At 54.9% G+C, this 17,395-nt stretch overlaps 6 protein-coding genes across 6 annotated transcripts; 3 read left to right on the forward strand and 3 right to left on the reverse strand.

Moving 5' to 3' along the window:
• Positions 1-77: 77 nt before the first annotated feature.
• Positions 78-3,280, forward strand: CC84DRAFT_1080335 (uncharacterized protein; the record flags this gene model as incomplete). Its single annotated transcript, XM_018173889.1, has 3 exons — positions 78-548; positions 599-815; positions 867-3,280. The coding sequence occupies 3 exons, from the start codon at positions 78-80 to the stop codon at positions 3,278-3,280; spliced, it is 3,102 nt and encodes a 1,033-aa protein (XP_018042438.1).
• A 781-nt stretch (positions 3,281-4,061) lies between these two features.
• Positions 4,062-6,546, forward strand: CC84DRAFT_65951 (uncharacterized protein). Its single transcript, XM_018187052.1, has one exon. The coding sequence runs from the start codon at positions 4,177-4,179 to the stop codon at positions 6,304-6,306; it is 2,130 nt and encodes a 709-aa protein (XP_018042439.1). The 5' UTR covers positions 4,062-4,176; the 3' UTR covers positions 6,307-6,546.
• Positions 6,547-7,367: 821 nt separating this feature from the next.
• On the reverse strand, positions 7,368-8,490 carry CC84DRAFT_1134372 (ubiquitin-conjugating enzyme E2 15). Its single transcript, XM_018176020.1, has 2 exons — positions 8,012-8,490; positions 7,368-7,948 (listed from the first exon to the last, which is right to left on the reverse strand). Exons 1-2 carry the CDS (start codon positions 8,169-8,171, stop codon positions 7,599-7,601), a joined length of 510 nt encoding a protein of 169 aa, XP_018042440.1. The 5' UTR covers positions 8,172-8,490; the 3' UTR covers positions 7,368-7,598.
• Positions 8,491-11,031: 2,541 nt separating this feature from the next.
• Positions 11,032-11,502, reverse strand: CC84DRAFT_66006 (uncharacterized protein). Its single transcript, XM_018187054.1, has 2 exons — positions 11,291-11,502; positions 11,032-11,197 (listed from the first exon to the last, which is right to left on the reverse strand). Exons 1-2 carry the CDS (start codon positions 11,436-11,438, stop codon positions 11,100-11,102), a joined length of 246 nt encoding a protein of 81 aa, XP_018042441.1. The 5' UTR covers positions 11,439-11,502; the 3' UTR covers positions 11,032-11,099.
• Positions 11,503-12,727: 1,225 nt separating this feature from the next.
• CC84DRAFT_1159454 (uncharacterized protein) lies at positions 12,728-15,603 on the forward strand. The gene is made up of 4 exons (XM_018177240.1): positions 12,728-13,115; positions 13,164-13,244; positions 13,293-13,969; positions 14,052-15,603. Exons 1-4 carry the CDS (start codon positions 12,956-12,958, stop codon positions 15,405-15,407), a joined length of 2,274 nt encoding a protein of 757 aa, XP_018042442.1. The 5' UTR covers positions 12,728-12,955; the 3' UTR covers positions 15,408-15,603.
• A 387-nt stretch (positions 15,604-15,990) lies between these two features.
• CC84DRAFT_1182851 (uncharacterized protein) lies at positions 15,991-17,197 on the reverse strand (the record flags this gene model as incomplete). The annotated part of the gene is made up of 2 exons (XM_018180650.1): positions 15,991-16,719; positions 16,772-17,197. 2 exons carry the CDS (start codon positions 17,195-17,197, stop codon positions 15,991-15,993), a joined length of 1,155 nt encoding a protein of 384 aa, XP_018042443.1.
• Positions 17,198-17,395: the final 198 nt, after the last annotated feature.

The raw sequence follows: 17,395 nt of genomic DNA on the forward strand, positions 1-17,395 counted from the left end.
GGATCCAGACCTCTGCTGTGGCACAGTGTGGGGCCGGCCAATAAGGCTGATCGACAAGGTCAATCGTTGCCCACACCATGGCGCCCACTCACGTGCCTGGTGAACAGCTGCCGCCGCAGGGGCAGAACCTGTACACCAATTCGCCATACCCAAACATCTACTCTGTTGACCAGTACGATGCGCAATCGTGGAACGGTCAGCTCCAACATGCCGCTCTGGTGCCCGATAATTCACAGGCCCAGACGCAGACATGGCACCACAACACCTACCCGGCCCAGCCATACAGCCAAATAAACTCGCCGTATGGGAATCAGGGTCTGACAAACCGGACCGCCTCACCATACCAATACGGCCAGTTTGGTAGTCATAACGCTCCCGCAAGCTATGGGCACGCGGCAAACGTCGACCCCTCGTTGAGCGTCAACCCAAATGTAATGCGCCAACAACCACAATCGCCGTATCAACCGCAGCCACAAGGTCGACCGAACATCGTAACACCGCAGTCTCTGCAGCACGGGCAAGACCCACGTGCGGCAACCTCTTACCAAGTAAGTCAGCACTGTTTGCTCACACGATTCTTCACTTACTAACGTCACAGGTACCTAAATCAACAGCAGAGACATTTGTCCAGCGTCCTGTTCAAACACCATTTGTTCAGCCCATAGCTGTCCCGGACTACGAAATTCCAAAGGCCAAAACATCTGGCTCGTTCTACGTTTTTGATCAGGCAGCGTTGATTAAGGCTACAAAGTCAATTGCTCTGAATAAATTCGTGACTTTGGGCACTGAACCTTTCCACCTACCGACCAATAGAAGTAAGATAAATTGCCTTTTGAAAGTGATAAGACCATGTCTGACCCCCTCAGCTGCTCTCCCTATATACACACCCCGCCAGTCTGTGAAAGACCTCAAGAAAGTGGGGGCCCACAGCAAGAAGCTGGCTAAAAAGGCTCCGACCAAACAGTTGTCTGCTGGAAGAGTACTCAAACGGGAGTTCAGTGAAAGCGACAGCTACGACGACTCGTCCGACGATGACAGTGATTATTCGGACGAGGAGGATGAGCCTTCACCTTTACCAGCAACAAAACCAGAGGAACCACAGGGAGCATTTCGCTATGACATCATCAAAGTGTCTTGGTATCCTCATCGATCTCCGCCAAGTACTGAGAAGATCAAGACGAGCGTGAGACAATTGTGGGAAATCTTCAACACCATCCAGAACCGCTGGCGCTCGGATAGCAAACTGTTGAAGGAGGCCGAAGATCAGAAGAAGACGGGTGAGCTCCCCGTGCTCAAGCGTCGTGTGGCTGAACAGCGTGATCTGCTGCAGTCTGCCTTGAGGTCCTCGCTGGAATTTAGTCACCCCGATGTCGTGTCCTATCTCGGTCAGGTCAAGCCTTTCCTTTATCTCTGTTACCTATTTCTAGCCAATCGGGTCAAGGTCTTAGATTACGACGGAGAGTTGACTGCTGCTATCCTCGAGATGCTATCGCGGTGCTCGGGCACCACAACTACTGAAGTGCTTGAGGAAACCAAGCTTTCTAAAGCACTTAACGTTCTCAAGAAGAAAGTGAATGATAACCACAAGACACTTATTCAGAAGATTGAGGATGGTGCTGCCGCCGGCTCCAAGAAGGCGAAAGTAGGCTCGCCGCCTGAGGTGGATGTGACAGCAGAAGCGAAACCTGCTAAGCGACCTGCGCTACAACCTGCGGGCCGCCCATCCAGCGAGGGCCCTTCGAAAAAATTAAAGCCCACGGAGCCCACGACCAACGGTGACAAGAAGCCTTCTACCGCTACAGGAGCTTCAAAGGTCGTTCCAGCAACACAACAGAAACGACCTGGTGATAAACCCATCCCGGCCCCTGTCCGAACTCAAGGCATCAAAATCACGAACAAACCGTCTTCACTTTTTGCCTCACTCAATGCCGCCGGTAAGAAGCCCAGTGGCGCGGCCGCTTCTACATCTGCTGCGAAGCCTGTTGTCAAGTCTACAGTATCAGTTCTCGCAGCAAAGAAGCCTGCTGCATCTGCTACAAAGCCCACATTCTCTTTCAAGGACACAATGGCCGAACTGTTGAAGCCCAAAGAAGAGAAGTCGGCGGCGCCATCCAAGACGGAGAAACAGTTACCACCAGAGACGCCCGAGGAAAAGGCCAAACGCCTGCGTAAGGAATCGCGACGTCATCTGCGGGTGAAGTTTCGTCCCGGTGACGCACTTGTCAGCATCAAATATTTTCATCACGACCCAGAGGAAGAAACCGGCCATGATGAGAACTTTGTCCGGGATGCTGGGGACATTGGTGGCGAAGGTCGTATGTTCAAGCAACACAAGGAGATGGATGATGAAGACGACGAGGAAGAAAAGGAGATCGATTACCTCCCTTGGAAGGAACCTTCTCCAGTCGACTTCAGTGTTGTCAGTGAAGGGGAGCGCAAACGGAACTATGCGCCTTATGGAGGCGGTGAGCTTCAGCCCACCTGTCCTGAGCGGGATGCCAATATTGCACATGACAACGCGACATTGGAGATCTTCTACTCTCGCCCGGCCGACATTCCGACCTCACCACGCGAGCCACTGCTCGAGCAAATGCAACCCTCGGACACACCAGTGGTCACGTTCGGTTCGCCGCCCGACTACGTCCTGAGCAGGCTACCCGAGTCTACGACTTATGCGCCCACCGCACTGTCGGTCCCGCCTATCGATATGAACAATATAACCAATATCGTGCAACAGTTGGCGGGGCAATCGAATTCGAATCAGGCCAACTACCTACCAGCACCAGCACCGGCTCCTGCCACTCCTGTTGCTCTCGCGGCACCCACTGCGACACCCGATATAAGCAGCATACTGAGCTTGCTCGGCCAGGGTCAAAGTCAAAATCCGATTCAAGCTCCCATGGTCGCACCTCCGGCGCAACCTGCCGCTCTGCCTCCAATGGACATGGCACAAATATTGGCCATGGCCCAACAACTCACGCAGCAAGGCGGCGCAGCTTTTCCGCCGCCTCCGCCGAATTGGCCTGGGTTTCCTCCCATGCCGCAACAACAACAACCCGACATGGCTTCCATGTACTCGGCCCAGGGCTCGCAGCAACCTAGCCAGCATGGAAACTCGTCTGGCAAACGGCAACGGTCTGATGACGGCTCTGAAGCGCATGGCCGTGACAAGCGCGGCAAGCATGAGAAAGGTCCATACAAAGTCATCCCATGCAAGTTCTTTGAGATGGGCAAATGCAATAAAGGGGCCAAATGCACCTTCATTCACCCACAGCAATAAGCCGCTTCGTACACCAAAGGATGGTGTTTTGTAGTCTTTCTTCTTTCTTTCAACTTGTAAAATACCCTCAGCTTCTTTCTTTCGCATCCCGGTTTTGGACAGACAGTCCTCTGCATATCCGGTGGGCTCTTTCATATCGCATGCATGCATCAGAAGGCGTCTTTTTCAGTCGGGGGCTTTGGCCTCGATGGTAGCATTTCGTGGCGTTGGTGGGCGGCAGTCATAGGCAAGGCATATAGCGAGTCTCTTCGGAGGGGTTTATCGTCGAATCAGCGTGGATGGGAGCATGAAAAGCAAGTGCTCGTATCAACAACTACTACATTGTAATATCTCATTCTACTTCTCGATGACATTGCGTGTGTGTTCGTATTGTGATTCCGACCTTTACGTAGACGTGCATGTGGTAATGAAACCCAGCTAGAGACGCTCACGTGGATCAACATCAAGACGCGACGCGAACACACACGAATGTACGTGTGCGACTGCCAGCTGGCCCAAAGGCAAAGTACTGCTCTGGTCGTTCACTGGCACCGACCCAGGACGGGCCGACCCCCGTGCCCCAACGGTCGTTGGGTGTTGGTGCGGGCACGGAATTTGCCGCTGCGCGACAACAGACATGGTCTGAGCGCCATCATTCTCTGTCGATGCCTGAGAAATCACCATCATACACTCACCCCCCAGCCCGAGCCCTCGCTACATCGCCGCTGCATCACGGCCGCCGATACCGCGCTTGCACACGCAGCAGCCCTCCCGCACCTGGATTCTCCCCATTCCCGGGCCTCCCCCGCCGAGCCGTCAGCTCATCGCACGTTCGCCGCCCTTAAGCCGGCCGAATATACGTACCACGCCGCTCATCGCCGCCACTACCCCACCCAACACTCTTTCTCCCCGGGACTATGGCCGGCATTAGGAAGAGGCAGACTGGCATTGCGCGTCGCAGGAGACTAGACGACGAGGACAGCCGCTCTGTGGCGACGGAGGGCGCCGAGGACTCCCAGAGCGACATTTCGGTGCCCAGCGACGTGGACGAGGATGCCGACGCAGACAACAGCGACCTGAGCGAGGTGGACAGCTCTGCCTCGCTCACAGACGGCAAGGCCAAGCGGAAAGCAAATGGTGCCCGAGACGCAAAACCGCGGGCAGACGTCACCACTCGGCGGGTGCCTTCCCCGCCCATTGCAAGGTCTGACGCAACCTTCACGGCAACCAAGGACACGGAGATAATGCTGAATGGCCTTGCCATCGCAGACAAGGCCGCCGAAGATGAAGTGCTAGATTTCGAGACAGGCCAAGCCGTGGGCGCTTCAGCACCTGCGGTCGCTGCTCCAGATCGCTCTGAAACGTTTGCAGAACGGAAGAGAAGGGAGCACGAAGAGTACAAAAAGAAAAGGGATTCGGATCCGGCCTTCATCCCAAACCGTGGCGCCTTCTTCATGCACGACCAGCGATCCGCGCCTGCCCAGAACGGCTTCAGACAATTTGGCGGGAGAGGCGGGAGGGGAGGCGGCATGGGTGGGCCCTTTGCACCGGCGAGCATGAGGAAACCAGGTGCAGAAGCAACCGATTCGCCGTGGCAGCACGATCTGCACGAAACCGTCAACGAGGCCAACGCCCAGAACCCCCCTTCACAAGCTCAGCCTGCACACTCTGGCGGATCTGTACAACAAGGGCTGGCTCCTATGCAACAATATGGGAGAGTGCAAGCACAGCCGGCGCCGAAACCGCCGCAGACGCGCAACTTCTCTACTACGCGGCATACCCACAATGCGCTTGTCCGAGTATTCCTGCCAACGATGAAGGAGCCGATCCTGTTCCAGAATGTTCCCATCAAACAACACACACGTCTGCCCAACCACCGGCCGCCCCTTCGCCGCGACAAGCCTGTGCGCATCTCGTTACCCCCTTCTGCACCACGATACATCTTCCCGACGGTCGAACGATCCTTCATATTCATACCACGAGCGCTCAGGCCCAACCAGCAAGGCTTTGGACGAGGAAGGGGGCGCGGTTTTGGTTCCTTTGGCGGTGGCTTCTCCAGCCGAAGGACCAGTGCATATGGTGGCAGCGTTTACTCGCCAAGCGTAGCAATGAGCAGACGGTCATCCATGGCCCGCGAGATGGGTCGAGATAGTCTGGTCTCCCCGGCCGGGTCTATCATGTCTCGCGGAGGTTACGATCCTTCGCGCCCGGTTGTTCGACTCCCGCCTGGAGGCCCCAAACTTCCCAATGCACCACCCGTTATCTCACCGCAAAGTGCAACCCCGTCGGGCGGGTTTCAGCAATCCTACCCGCTTCCCCAGAAGCCGACCTTCCGCGAGAACTGGACTCAAGGCCAAATTCCCATGCACCAGCCCCGTCCTCAGAAGACTGTCTCAGTCGCCGGCATCGAGTCGCCGGCGTCGATGACTTTCAATCCGCCGCAGCAACAAGAGCAGCAGCCATTCCACCAGCAGATTCCTGCACACGCACATGGAGGAGCGCCGCCCACCGAGCCCCAACCTTTTTATCCTCACACCCGCCAGCCATCGTTTCCCACTCAGACTTCGACCGGCACACCATTGTCCAACATCCCGGAAAGGGCTATTCACGCTCCAGCCTTCCAGCCGTTCCAGCCTGGGTACCAGCCGCAAAACTTTGCGGTGCCTCAGGGCTACTACTACCCGCAGAACGCTCAACCTCCGTACATGCCTCCCGGCGGTATGGTGCCTATGTTCGTGCCGAACGCGCAACAAGGTGGCTACGTCATGCCTATGGCTGCACCTCCTGCACCTGCTGCTCCAGCGCCTGCTCCCGCGCCTGCTCCCGCACCCGCTCCTGCTGTCCAGCCTAGTCAAGTGGCCTATGAGTCGAACGGCATGACTTACTATGTTGATCCTACGCAGCTATACACTTCGCCCATGGAAGGCTATCCACAAGCCAGCTACGCAGTTCCCGGCATGGGTGGAATGATGACACCTGGTCCTCCCGATGCTGCATACTACTACCCACAGCAGATGCAGCCAGCACCTTTCTACCAACCCCAGTAGTGCGGGGACTCTGCCGCGCTAGAGCCGAAGGTACAACTTGGGACGCATTGGGCCTTGAGACGTTTCCCGCCGACAGAAGAGGATTGGAACATCGCATCTCGCGTTGTGGATGTTCGCCCTCCTCACGTCACGATCGCACCCTATTTGACCAAGCGCTTATATCACCTCCTCTATCCAGAAATCTTGGAAGCCCCAGAGAGCGGAGAGACCACCGAACAACTCAAAAAGCTCAGTCTCCATGCGCCGTAATGTCGGTAACAAGGTTCCTAGGTCAACCAGGCCGTGGCTGGTATTGCCCTCACTACCCTCCATTTTTCGCGCCCAGACCCTTCGTTTGTTCTGGTCCGCTCGAACTATATCTCCGCCATCACCCTTTTCATTTGATTCCTCGTTTCCTGCGGCGTTCCGGCGAGCGTAACAGCGACCTTCGGCATCGACCGATGTATTCCAGCGTCACAAAATATCTAATCACGAATTACCCATGGGAGGCAGGCCATTTCACATCCCTCCCCTTCCACTTCGTTATGCCGGCTCTTGCTTGTCGTCTTTGTTTCTCCGGTTAGGTGGGATGGACGGTGATGAGGCGTATCCATTACACGTACGGTACGGTTATCGCTTTGTTAGTTGGTCTAATGTCTTTGTTTTGAAGGCGATTTTGCTTTGTCTTTGCTTTTTGGATTCCCCCATAGCTAGTCGCTGTTTGGCAGGTACGGTCGGCAGGGAGGGAGAGCCAGGGTTATCTTTCTTGTACTATGGGTTGAGGAAGGGATGGGTATCTTTCTTTTGGACGGGGCGATGAGGAGCGGGAGAGGGTGAGGTTGCGTAGCCAGGGGAATATCATACTGGTGCTAGCCAGGATGTCGGAGTCTTGAGACTTGATATGAATCGAAATCTAGGCTTTTGCGACACCCTGACCACGGGCTATACAGCATCAGCTAAAAACCATAGAGACGTATAGTTACCCTAGGTTCTACTACTTCCGGTCTTTTTGTTGTCGCCAGAGCCTAGTGTGCACGTTGAAGTCACAACATTAACCCGCGCATACCAACAGTCGAGTTGAAGTCCCATGAATGTATTGCACGCTCGCTTGCTAGAAAATGTGTAGAGCACTTGTTTCCTACCATGCAGTTACCAATCCGCGTCAGTGACGCGCCAAAAATATTCCATATCTGGATCCGGGCCCTGGTCATGATCCGATGCCACCGTCTTGCCACTTTGTGCCTTGATCGAGGCTCTTGCCATCTCATATCATAACATATCACATTCGATCCGCCCGCACCCTCTCGCGCATGCTACTCAAACTCCAAGCTATCCCGCACACACTTCCGCACACGCTTCTTGAACTCTGGCAGATTCTCGCGCCACAGGCTGGCGGCCTCGACGTTGGCGGGCGACTCGTCATTGGGGCTGCTCAGCATGGAGATGACGGAGAGCAGGATGGTTTCGGGTGTCTGGACGGGGCTCCAGCGCTCGGCGGCCGACTCGTAGCCGTACTTGTCTTCCTCGGGCGGGTGCAGGATCGAGATGCAGACGTCGCCGTTGGGGTAGATGTTTGGATGGAACAGCGGGGTTTCGAAGCGCATTTTGGGTGGCAGGAGCGGGTATTCGGTGGGGAAGGTGAGGCGCGCGCGGAAGAAGCCGCCTGCGAGATGTTAGTGTCAGAAGCTGGCAGGGCATGTGAGAGAGAAGGGAGGAAAAGTCGTACCGCCGTAGTACTTTGTCTCGTCATTGATCATGAGCATAACTTCCCACTCGAAGACATTGTTGTCGACTAGCCCGCACGATATCCCCGGGATGTCCTTGTCGTTCTGCATCTGCTTGAGCTGGCGGGCTAGCAAACCCGCGGCGGCGGAGGACGAGGCCATGGTATGTGTGTTTCGGAACCAAGATATGGGAATTGAGAACTCGAATGCTGCGAAGGAATGGGTGGCTATTAAAGAGGCGCCCGCGGGCTTTTTCTAAGGTTCGCAGTCGGTAGGCGCAAGTCTATGTGTTTGTCGAATCACTCTTTCATTAAATGCTCGAGGTCGTGTGCTATACGCGGGGCACTCGAGGGCAAAGCGGGGTGGGTATAGCTTAATATCAGGGTATTATTCTTGCGGTGAAAAGGTCGCCAGGAGCCGAGGCACGAGCTGGAAATTTTGAGAAACGTGGCGCGCGGGTTTGGTGTGCGTGGTGTGGTAGAAGCAAAGTGTCGACTGGTCAAGTCTCAGTGAGCTCTCCCAAGTGGCGGGACGCGCTAAGGAATCGGGCCGCTCACCGCTTGCATCCGAGGCATGTCCGGAAAGTTAGCTCGAGTCTCCGCATGCCTATCCTTCCGCCATAAATGTCTTACACCATGCTAGAGATGGCGCTACGACACAATCACCTTCGACGCAGGTTCCTTTTCCAACGACGATGCGAGATCGAGTTGCAAGCTATTTCCACTAGTCCAGCGTACCTGCCGAGCATTGCCAGAGGTCTCCACTGCAATACATGAACAAACAATTCACACGAGAACAATTGTGACACAAGATACCGTTCAGAGCTCATTCCAATTGATGTTTATAACGATGGCAGCTCGTTCCCATCGCGATCCGGGTCGAGTTACTTACGATCACCAAGCATCTCCGCTTCGCAAGTGGCCACTGTCGAAACATATTTCCTTTGCTTGTGCGCCTGTCACTATCTCTGCTCCATTTACGAATTGATCACGCAATGGCGGGCAGCTGAAGTACACCTAGACTGAAAGGCTTCCTCATCCCACGAAGTTGCATCCCACGAAGTTGCATCCCACGAAGTTGCATCACACGTTGGATCTGAAAAGGTACTGCATATCAGACGCACCACGCCCCCTTCCCCACATCTGTCACAAACCTCCCTCGACATGTTGTAGTCTCAATACATCGGATTCTGCCGATACTCAAGCTCTCGCAAGCAATGCGTAGTCAGGCTGCCTGAACACACGCATTCACCGCCTGATTGACAGCTTTTCCAGTGTCCCTAAAGACGTTCGTCGAATTTAATTGCTTTCTGATCGGTCTGCGCTTTGTTGAAATGATTGGACGGCACTTTGATTGGTACCCGACTGGAGACCTTTCGCGATGCAAATCTTTAGTTCGCGGAGCTCTGCATCGGTATGGTAGAGACGTAAAGCTTGACTAGTGGAGCAATTGAAACATAGCTGCTAACTGTATTTCTAGATACCTTACAGTTTACCGAAGAGCTGCCCCACACCGGTGACACTACCGGTAGAGCATTCTATCGGATGGCTCCCTCGACATAACTTGAGGCAATGCCTTTTGCGCCTGAGGTATTATGCCGGCAGTTTAGACCAAGAGACCTCATGGTGTCACTCTAGTTTTCTTCAGGACAACTTCAAAAGGGCTGAACCTACGATCGTCGCAACTTAAACTTCACAAGAATCTATGCGAAAGGTTACTGGACTATCTTTCCCTGAGCCAGGTCTTCCGAACTCTCACATAGATTTCTCAAGCAGTCAGTGCATAGACTCGTCGGGAGCGTCAGAAACTGCATCTGCAAACTGGCCACTAACGGACCTATAACGGGACCGCTTGTCTCTCATGATCCATGGCCGATCCTTACGCGGATGCGAAACTCAATCATTGAAGCCGCGAGTTCCGGCTCGTGCAAGTGCTTCCTGGAGCAGAGACAGAACCCATCAGATGCAATTTCCGGCCCTACGCCTTTCACGACCATCCACAATATACCGCATTATCCTTCCTGTGGGGTGAGAACCTGAGCCACAAGACTGTAGAGATCAATGGAATAAAATTGAAGGCTTGATGAAACCAGTAGAACTTCCTGGACAAGATGCAAACGCAAGGCTACGATGGCCTGCTTCGGATAGATACTATCTGAATCAAACAAGGAAAGGTTCTCGAGGTGCATCATCAAGTGATGCGACATATCTATGGAGGCACTGATTTCGTTCTCGTATGGCTGTGCAAAGCAGATGAGACCAGCGACATCGCTATGCGATCATTGGCAAAGTAAATGCCCTTCATAGCAGGGCAAGTTAAGGAAATGTGCAGCCCCAGTAGGACGTAGTGTCCTCGCACTGTGCAATAAGAGATACTGGGGAAGGACAGGATCATTCAAGAGAAATTGATGGCGAGGGACGCTGTGATCCATTGTGGCTCGAACCGACTCGGATGGAATAGATTTGTGCAGGTATCTGAGAGCGTTCGGGAAAAGGTTTCTGCGCTTCTAGGCATCGCGTACGACGGCTACGTTGTGACTATTGACCACCATAAGTCCGCGAAAGAGGTCCTTCTGGATGTTTTCATCCAGTAGGGGTATCGCATGGGATGGTGCTCAGGGACTAGAATGAGGCTGGCCCAGTTCGGCAGAATTTAGGGAATCATCTTTGAAAGTCAAGTTTTTTGCTGATGAGATCGATTCCATAATCGCAAAGGGCAACGATCTACAAGAATACGATTGCATTCTCAAATAAATTACAACGAATAGGGAAAACTATAGAAGACATTGCCGGAATCATTTCAGGCCCTCCCCAGAACCTCCTAGATCCATCTTGACCACTCCACACTCACCAGATTTTCTGATGTTTTATAGTAGATTTGGGAATGGATGAAGTGCTTTGGATATCCTCGTCGATCACGCAATCGATAGGGGCCATAACCTTCGCCTCCATTTGGACCTCGACCTCTACTGGATTATACATTTGTGGCATAAGCGGATGGTAGATGACCTTGATCTGGAAGAGCTTACTATGCGCCTCCACAAACCTTTTGGGTGCCTCTAGCATTTATGGTCTCGCTGTGCCTCCTGTTTCAAGGATGCTGCGGGATAAAGCATACGCAACAACCTGGGAGAAGCTGACGGAGGCTAGTAAAACTTGCCCTGAAAATGGACCGGCTCCGTCGACCTTCTTGAGACCTATCAATGAAGGACTGCAGAAGGATGCGAGCAGACATTCTTACTTTCTTGAGGATTCATGAAACGAAAGTCCAGGGTGGCTTACCTGGAATACAATATGGTACATCGGCATCGGATAGATGACCGTAGATGTTGGCCAACAGTCCAACAGTCAAAGAACTTGAACCACTAGAACACGTCCAGGCTAGCTTTAGGATGATGCATCGCCGTGCATCCGATAGTACTAATTGCATCTTGCCTGGTCTCGCTTGTAAGAGGGATTGAGTTGCGGGTGATTCGCGCGTGCTGTTCGGAGACTGTATCGTCCCACAGTGTTGAGAGTCGTAGAATGAGTGAAGTCATGTGGCAAGGCACCCCAAGCCATGTCGGCCAAAGCTAATAACAGTAGGTAAGCGTCTCGTGCTAAGATGAATTCAATGTTACTTTTCTTGCAACTCTCAGCTGATGAGTAAAGAATATCTACCTGGCCTCGCAGGTGCTACGATGATGTCTGGCGGTAGCTCCGTCGCAACTTTTTACTGGGGCTGCATACATCTGGCAAGAGGTACCGCACGGAATTGCAATACCGCGCTGCCCCTGACCGCACGCAACATTAGCGCCCCACCTCCACATGTTTTCTCGACCGTCTTCGAAATCCGAACACCTTATTTCATCGGAAGATTTCATGGCGAGGGAGAGTTGCGTGTTGGGGGCCGAAAGGCTCGAGCTTTCAGCCTGCTCGGCAAGCTGATGCACAACGGCGCTTCCCGGCCCACACGATATTGAGTGACGTTTGAAGCAGCGGTCAGTTTTTCTTGTGTCGTCGGAAACAGCGAGGATGATGGAATCACATGGACAAGCCCCTTGCAAAATTTCACTACTTGCAGATGCCACCGCAGCCACCGCAACTATTATACAATTCGTACTCTCGAACTGACCGCATTCGCCAGAGTCTAGAAGCCTTCCGGAGAGCGCCCTGTATGGGGCAGCGCTGCGACCTGCAGCTATGGGCCAGAGGCACCCAATCAATATACGAGACCGCCGTTCGGCCTGGTGACTAAACACCAAAGCTGATTATCTCTTCGAGAACTTCTCAAAGCGGAAGCCAAGCTGTGGCATGGTATTCAGCCTGCGTCAACTCCTCACCGAAATTTGGACGGTCATTTGCTGAGCTGTACGGGAGGCGTTAGCCCAACGACATTTGTCCGCGACGTGTCCCCACCGTCAGGGATGCGGCGCACCAGAATGGTGAATAAGCATATCCCTGTCGACGGATCTGCGGCGGAGTGACCGCACTGTGGATGTTCGTCGAGGTTTTTCCATGGCAGGACTGGGTTTACGGCTCATCCTTTTACTTCACAGACCGGATTTTCTTCGAGTCCGACGTTGTGACATTGAACCGTCAACTTGGCGGGGCTGAAGAGGGCACAGTTGCGACCACTCCATAATGTCGTTCGCTCGCCTATGCACGTATCCGAAAAGAAATTAGTCGCCTATCAAAGCTTTGACGGCAACTCGGTATGCCGACCCTATCATCCTGACCCCCGAGTACAGGGTATAACGCCAGCGGCTTCCTCCTTCCGTTATGATCTGACGACAGCAATGCCCTCGGTGACAGCAGGGTGCAGGCCTGGAAGGCTGAAAACAGCCACAAAATTCAGCGCCCCCGAAGAGTCGTTATTAATTAGTGCAGCTACCGATAGTTTCCCCACTTGCAGACTTCGACACTTCGTCTTCGCGGGCACCTCAAGTGCACACATGTCCAGGTAGCATGGGACTTAGCAGTGGCTGGCTCCCACGTCCGCCAGTTGCGCCTCTTGTACTGATAGCTGTCTGGGCATTTGCTGTAGCGCATGTTGGCGCACAGCAACCACCAAAAAATGCCGGTCCCGATCCAGTCGAGAACTTTTGCATGAGATGGTGGTCACAATGTTAGATTCTTTGCCCTGTCATGTCATTATGTGCTGACGAGACATCAGCTGTCGTAAAGAACAACACCTTGTACATCGACAGTGGTGTTCAGAGATTCAATGACTCGGGCGATGTCTATCTCGGAATCAGTGGGTCTCATCGTTTGCACTACATGAACGATCGGCTGACTTGTCCAGACAACTACCTCTTGACCATTGATATGACCAGAACATGGGATTGGCAGGTACCAAGTAATGAATCTGGAGGTCTGACCATAGATGTCGAGCGCAAGAACGTGACAAGCCCGTCTACGGGCACAGCCGTACCCAATCTCATACGAGGACATCTTTTCCATGGGCCTTACAACAAGAGCGATACGATCTACAACTTTGGTGGAGCGACGTACATGAACAATCAGTCCTTCGAAGGCTACAGGCAACCAGACAGCTCGCAGTATCCTCTCTGGACGTACGACCGCACACTGGACAGTCCGTGGGATAAGCACACTATCCAACAGGTCTGGCAACCAAACCACGGCGCCGCAGCCGAGGATACTGGAAGAGGATTTGGCTTCTATCTAGGCGGGCAAATCGATATGGGAACGTCCACTCTAACTTTGGGACAACCATTCAGAGATCCTACTCAAAACCTATATATGCCACTTGACGGCATGCTGGTCATCAACCTGGTCGATCTCGACGTCCGTGCAGATAACATATCAACTTCTAGCATGAAAAGAAACTCCCCAAGAGTAGGAGGAGCACTGGAATATATTGATGCTGTGGGCGATAGTGGCATATTGGTAGCCCTAGGGGGTCAGATCCAGCCTGGACTCAAGTTTGGCGAAATTGCGAATAGAACGAAGGGAGAGCTTGTAAGTTGTATCTCTCCTCAGTACACCCGGACCTATTGTGAATCGAGATTGTCCATCCCTTCACGCTTCTTACTTGCCACAGATCGACTTCAACACCGTAGATGTGTTCGATCTAGACTCTTACTTCAGCGATACATCGAGTAACGGCACGTGGTACGAACAAGCCACCACCGGAGACATCCCGGCCCCGCGAATCGACTTCTGCACTGTCTATGTTTCCGCGCCAGACAACTCAAGCCACCACATCTATCTCTACAGCGGATTCGACCCCATCAACAACAAAGCCTACGATGACGTCGCCGTTCTCTCGATCCCATCGTTCACGTGGACAACGCTCTTCGACAATGGCGGTGCTCCCCGAATAGGGCACAACTGCCACCGCGTCGGGAAGCGCCAGATGGTCACAGTGGGAGGGAATGTCACAACGCTACCATGTGACTGGGAACTTAAGGGCGTCGCTTTTCTCGAATTATCGACCGTCAAGTGGGGCAGCGTATTTTACAGCAACATCACAGATACGGAGTACGACGTCCCGAACCAGCTGCTCAGCGTAACAGGTGGCAAGGCTAGCGGGGGAGCGACCGCCAGTGAGCCGAAGCAGGGGTGGACGGAGAAGGGGCTCGGCGAGGTTTTTCGCAAGTCGCGGTATACGATTCCTTCAACCTGGCCCACCTCCAACAACTCATCAGGCACAAGGGACTCTACAAGCCCCAAGAAAAACAACGTCGGTGCCATCGCCGGCGGTGTTGTCGGCGGCGTTGCAGCCCTCGCCCTCCTCGCCGGCCTCCTGTTCTTCCGGCACCGCCGCCGCCTCCAAAAAGAAAGCCCCTCCGAACTCCACGGCAACGAAATCCCACGGCCCAGCAACGACGAGGAGAAAGATAACTACGAGCTTAAAGGCGTAAACAGCGACGAACCCGTCGAACTCCCCGGTCCCGAAGCGCAGGAGCTCAGCGCCCCCAGAGAGTTCGTAGAAGCAGACCACGACACCGCCACCTGGGCGTCGGAACTTCCGGGTACGAACACGGTGGCTGGGGGTGTGCACGGCAAGCCGATTGTCCGGACGCCGGGGGACGATTTGCCCGAAATACCGGAATATACGCCGGGGCTGAGGAGGCCGTCTAGTGCGGGTAGACGGAGGAGGAGTTCGAGCTCGAGCGCGGGAAGTAAGAAGGCGGGAGATGGGCCGCAGGTGGATGGGCAGCAACGCGTCGAAGAGAAGGAGGACTACTTCAGCAAGCCTGCCATAGGCCCATCGGCCAAGGTAGAGAGCCCCAGGAGCGAAGATGTCTTCCAGACGCCGCACGAGCGGGTCTCTCCGCCCGAGGCAGGCCCTGTAGCGCAGAACGACGTCGGCTTGTCGCGGGCGCAGGTATCCCCACCTGAGCCTTCGACCAAGCATACCGAGGTGCCCATGGCGCCTGGGACTGCTCTGTAGCCTTTCTCTCTGCGTCACGCATGGAGCTGGGATGGTACGAACACAAAAGGTGTTGGGTTGAGATTGGAGTTTTAGCTCAGGGTGGGCTCTTTTCACGGTCTTTTTCGGAATGCTATATACCCCCTCTTTAGCGTGGGTGCTTGGGTAGAGTGCGACATGCAGGTGCGTGTATGGGGACGAGTAATGCAATGCCTGTGCTTTTGCCATTCCATCAAGGTTTACGAGCACAGTGCGGCATGAGGTCATTCCCGTGGGCATTAGGATAGTTCCAGTAAATGCCCGAGAATTTTCACGTTGGTATCTCTACACATAGTCTATCTAGTTTGTACATGTCCCATGTCCAATAGAGGTGAGATATAGTGCGCTTTCACCCCGTCGGCCAATCCCATGTTCCCTATTCCAACAGTGTCCAACCCGCATGTCCCGCGTTAACCAAGCGCCATGACGTCGTAACCATAAGAAAGCATTGGACATGAAGATATATGGTATCATGGTCTACCATGCAACAAAGAAGTAGAAAAAAATACAAAAGGGTGCGATTAAACAAGGAGAGGTTAAGGGGCGAGAGGAAAAGGGAAAGGAGCTACGCAAACACCTTGATAAACCCCCACAGCCCCACGCCGCACAGCGCGGGGATCGTCAGATTGTCGTCCCAGCCAAACAGATCCACGGCCTCGCTGGCGCTCGCGACGACGCCCGCCCACAGCGACATGGCGCCCAGAGCGAGATAGCCCGTCACGGAGCCCTGCGCGGCCGACGAACCCAGCACCTCCCGGAGCTGCGCGGGAAGCGCAAGGACCCCCTGGAACGCAAACGCATTCACGCCCGTGTTGTACTCGGCGTACAAGGGCGCCAGCCAGCCCCAGAACAGCGCGGCGGTAACCACGCCGGTGACGCACGCAGCGATGGAGCCGGCGAGCGACTTGCCCTTGCGCACACGCGGGGTCAGATGCCCCCAAAGCCGCCCAAACGTCGACGCGGCGGTGTCGCACCAGGACAGCAGGAGCACGCTCATGACGCCGACGTCCTTGGGGAAGAAGCGCAGCACGATCCACGCGCCGAGGAGGTAGCTGATGACGCCGTTCCAGCCGTCGACCTCGCTCTCGCGCATCAGCGCGCCCAGGAACCGGATATAGAGTCGGTTGACCTGCCAATAGCGGTGGCGGATGAAGTCGGCGGCGGCTACCGGGAGCAGCATGGCGAGGAGGACGGGGTGGATCTGGCTGGGCTGCCGGCCGGTGCAGTAGAAGAAGAGGGTTATGAAGCCGATGGAGACGTGCAGGATTTTGCGGGGGACCTCGTGTCGGTGGATCTGGGGGGGTTAGCTGTGCTGCAGAGGGCGCGTGGGGGAGGGGGTTGCGCACGAACGATCTCCACTTCTGGTGGATGGGGATCAGGCCCAGCGGACTGGGACTCCGGCTCATCTCGCGCCAGTAGTTCTTGTTCGCAGCCGCCGGCGAGAGGTGCCCGTTCACGGTCCCGTTCGGCAGCGCAAGGTCCGCCTTCTTCGCCTTTGCGTTGCCGTTCATCTGGCGCTTGGCCGTGAGACCGCTCATGCGGCGCCGCCTGCCCTCCAAGATGGGGCTCCGACTCCTAGCCCTGGCCCTCTTCTCCGGGTCCGAGCCCGAGTCCTCGTCGATGGGCGGCGGGCTCGTGACTTTGTGCTTGCGGGCGGCCGAGCGCGTCACGGGCCCAAAGTAGCCCTCCCGCGAGTTGAGCTCCGAGGGCGTGGGCGACGGCGAAATCACGCGCGGCGTGTGCGGGATCGAGTACTGTCTGGTGGACGCCATGGCTCGCTGCCAGCAGAGAGGAAATGCGGGAAGCGGAGGGTGCCGGATGAGCCCGGTGAAGTGGGCCGACGTCTGTAGATAAAGGTGCGTCAGGCGGGCGAGGAGCGCGACGTCTTCCGGGGGTTGCGGGTGTGCGCTGGGAGAAGGGGCAGGCGCGGGAGCAGGCTGAGCGTCTGGGTGCGCGGCGAGCGCGGTGGG

The sequence above is a fragment of the Paraphaeosphaeria sporulosa genome, assembly GCF_001642045.1.
Source record: "Paraphaeosphaeria sporulosa strain AP3s5-JAC2a unplaced genomic scaffold CC84scaffold_1, whole genome shotgun sequence".
In the NCBI taxonomy this organism is placed as follows: Eukaryota; Fungi; Ascomycota; class Dothideomycetes; order Pleosporales; family Didymosphaeriaceae; genus Paraphaeosphaeria; species Paraphaeosphaeria sporulosa.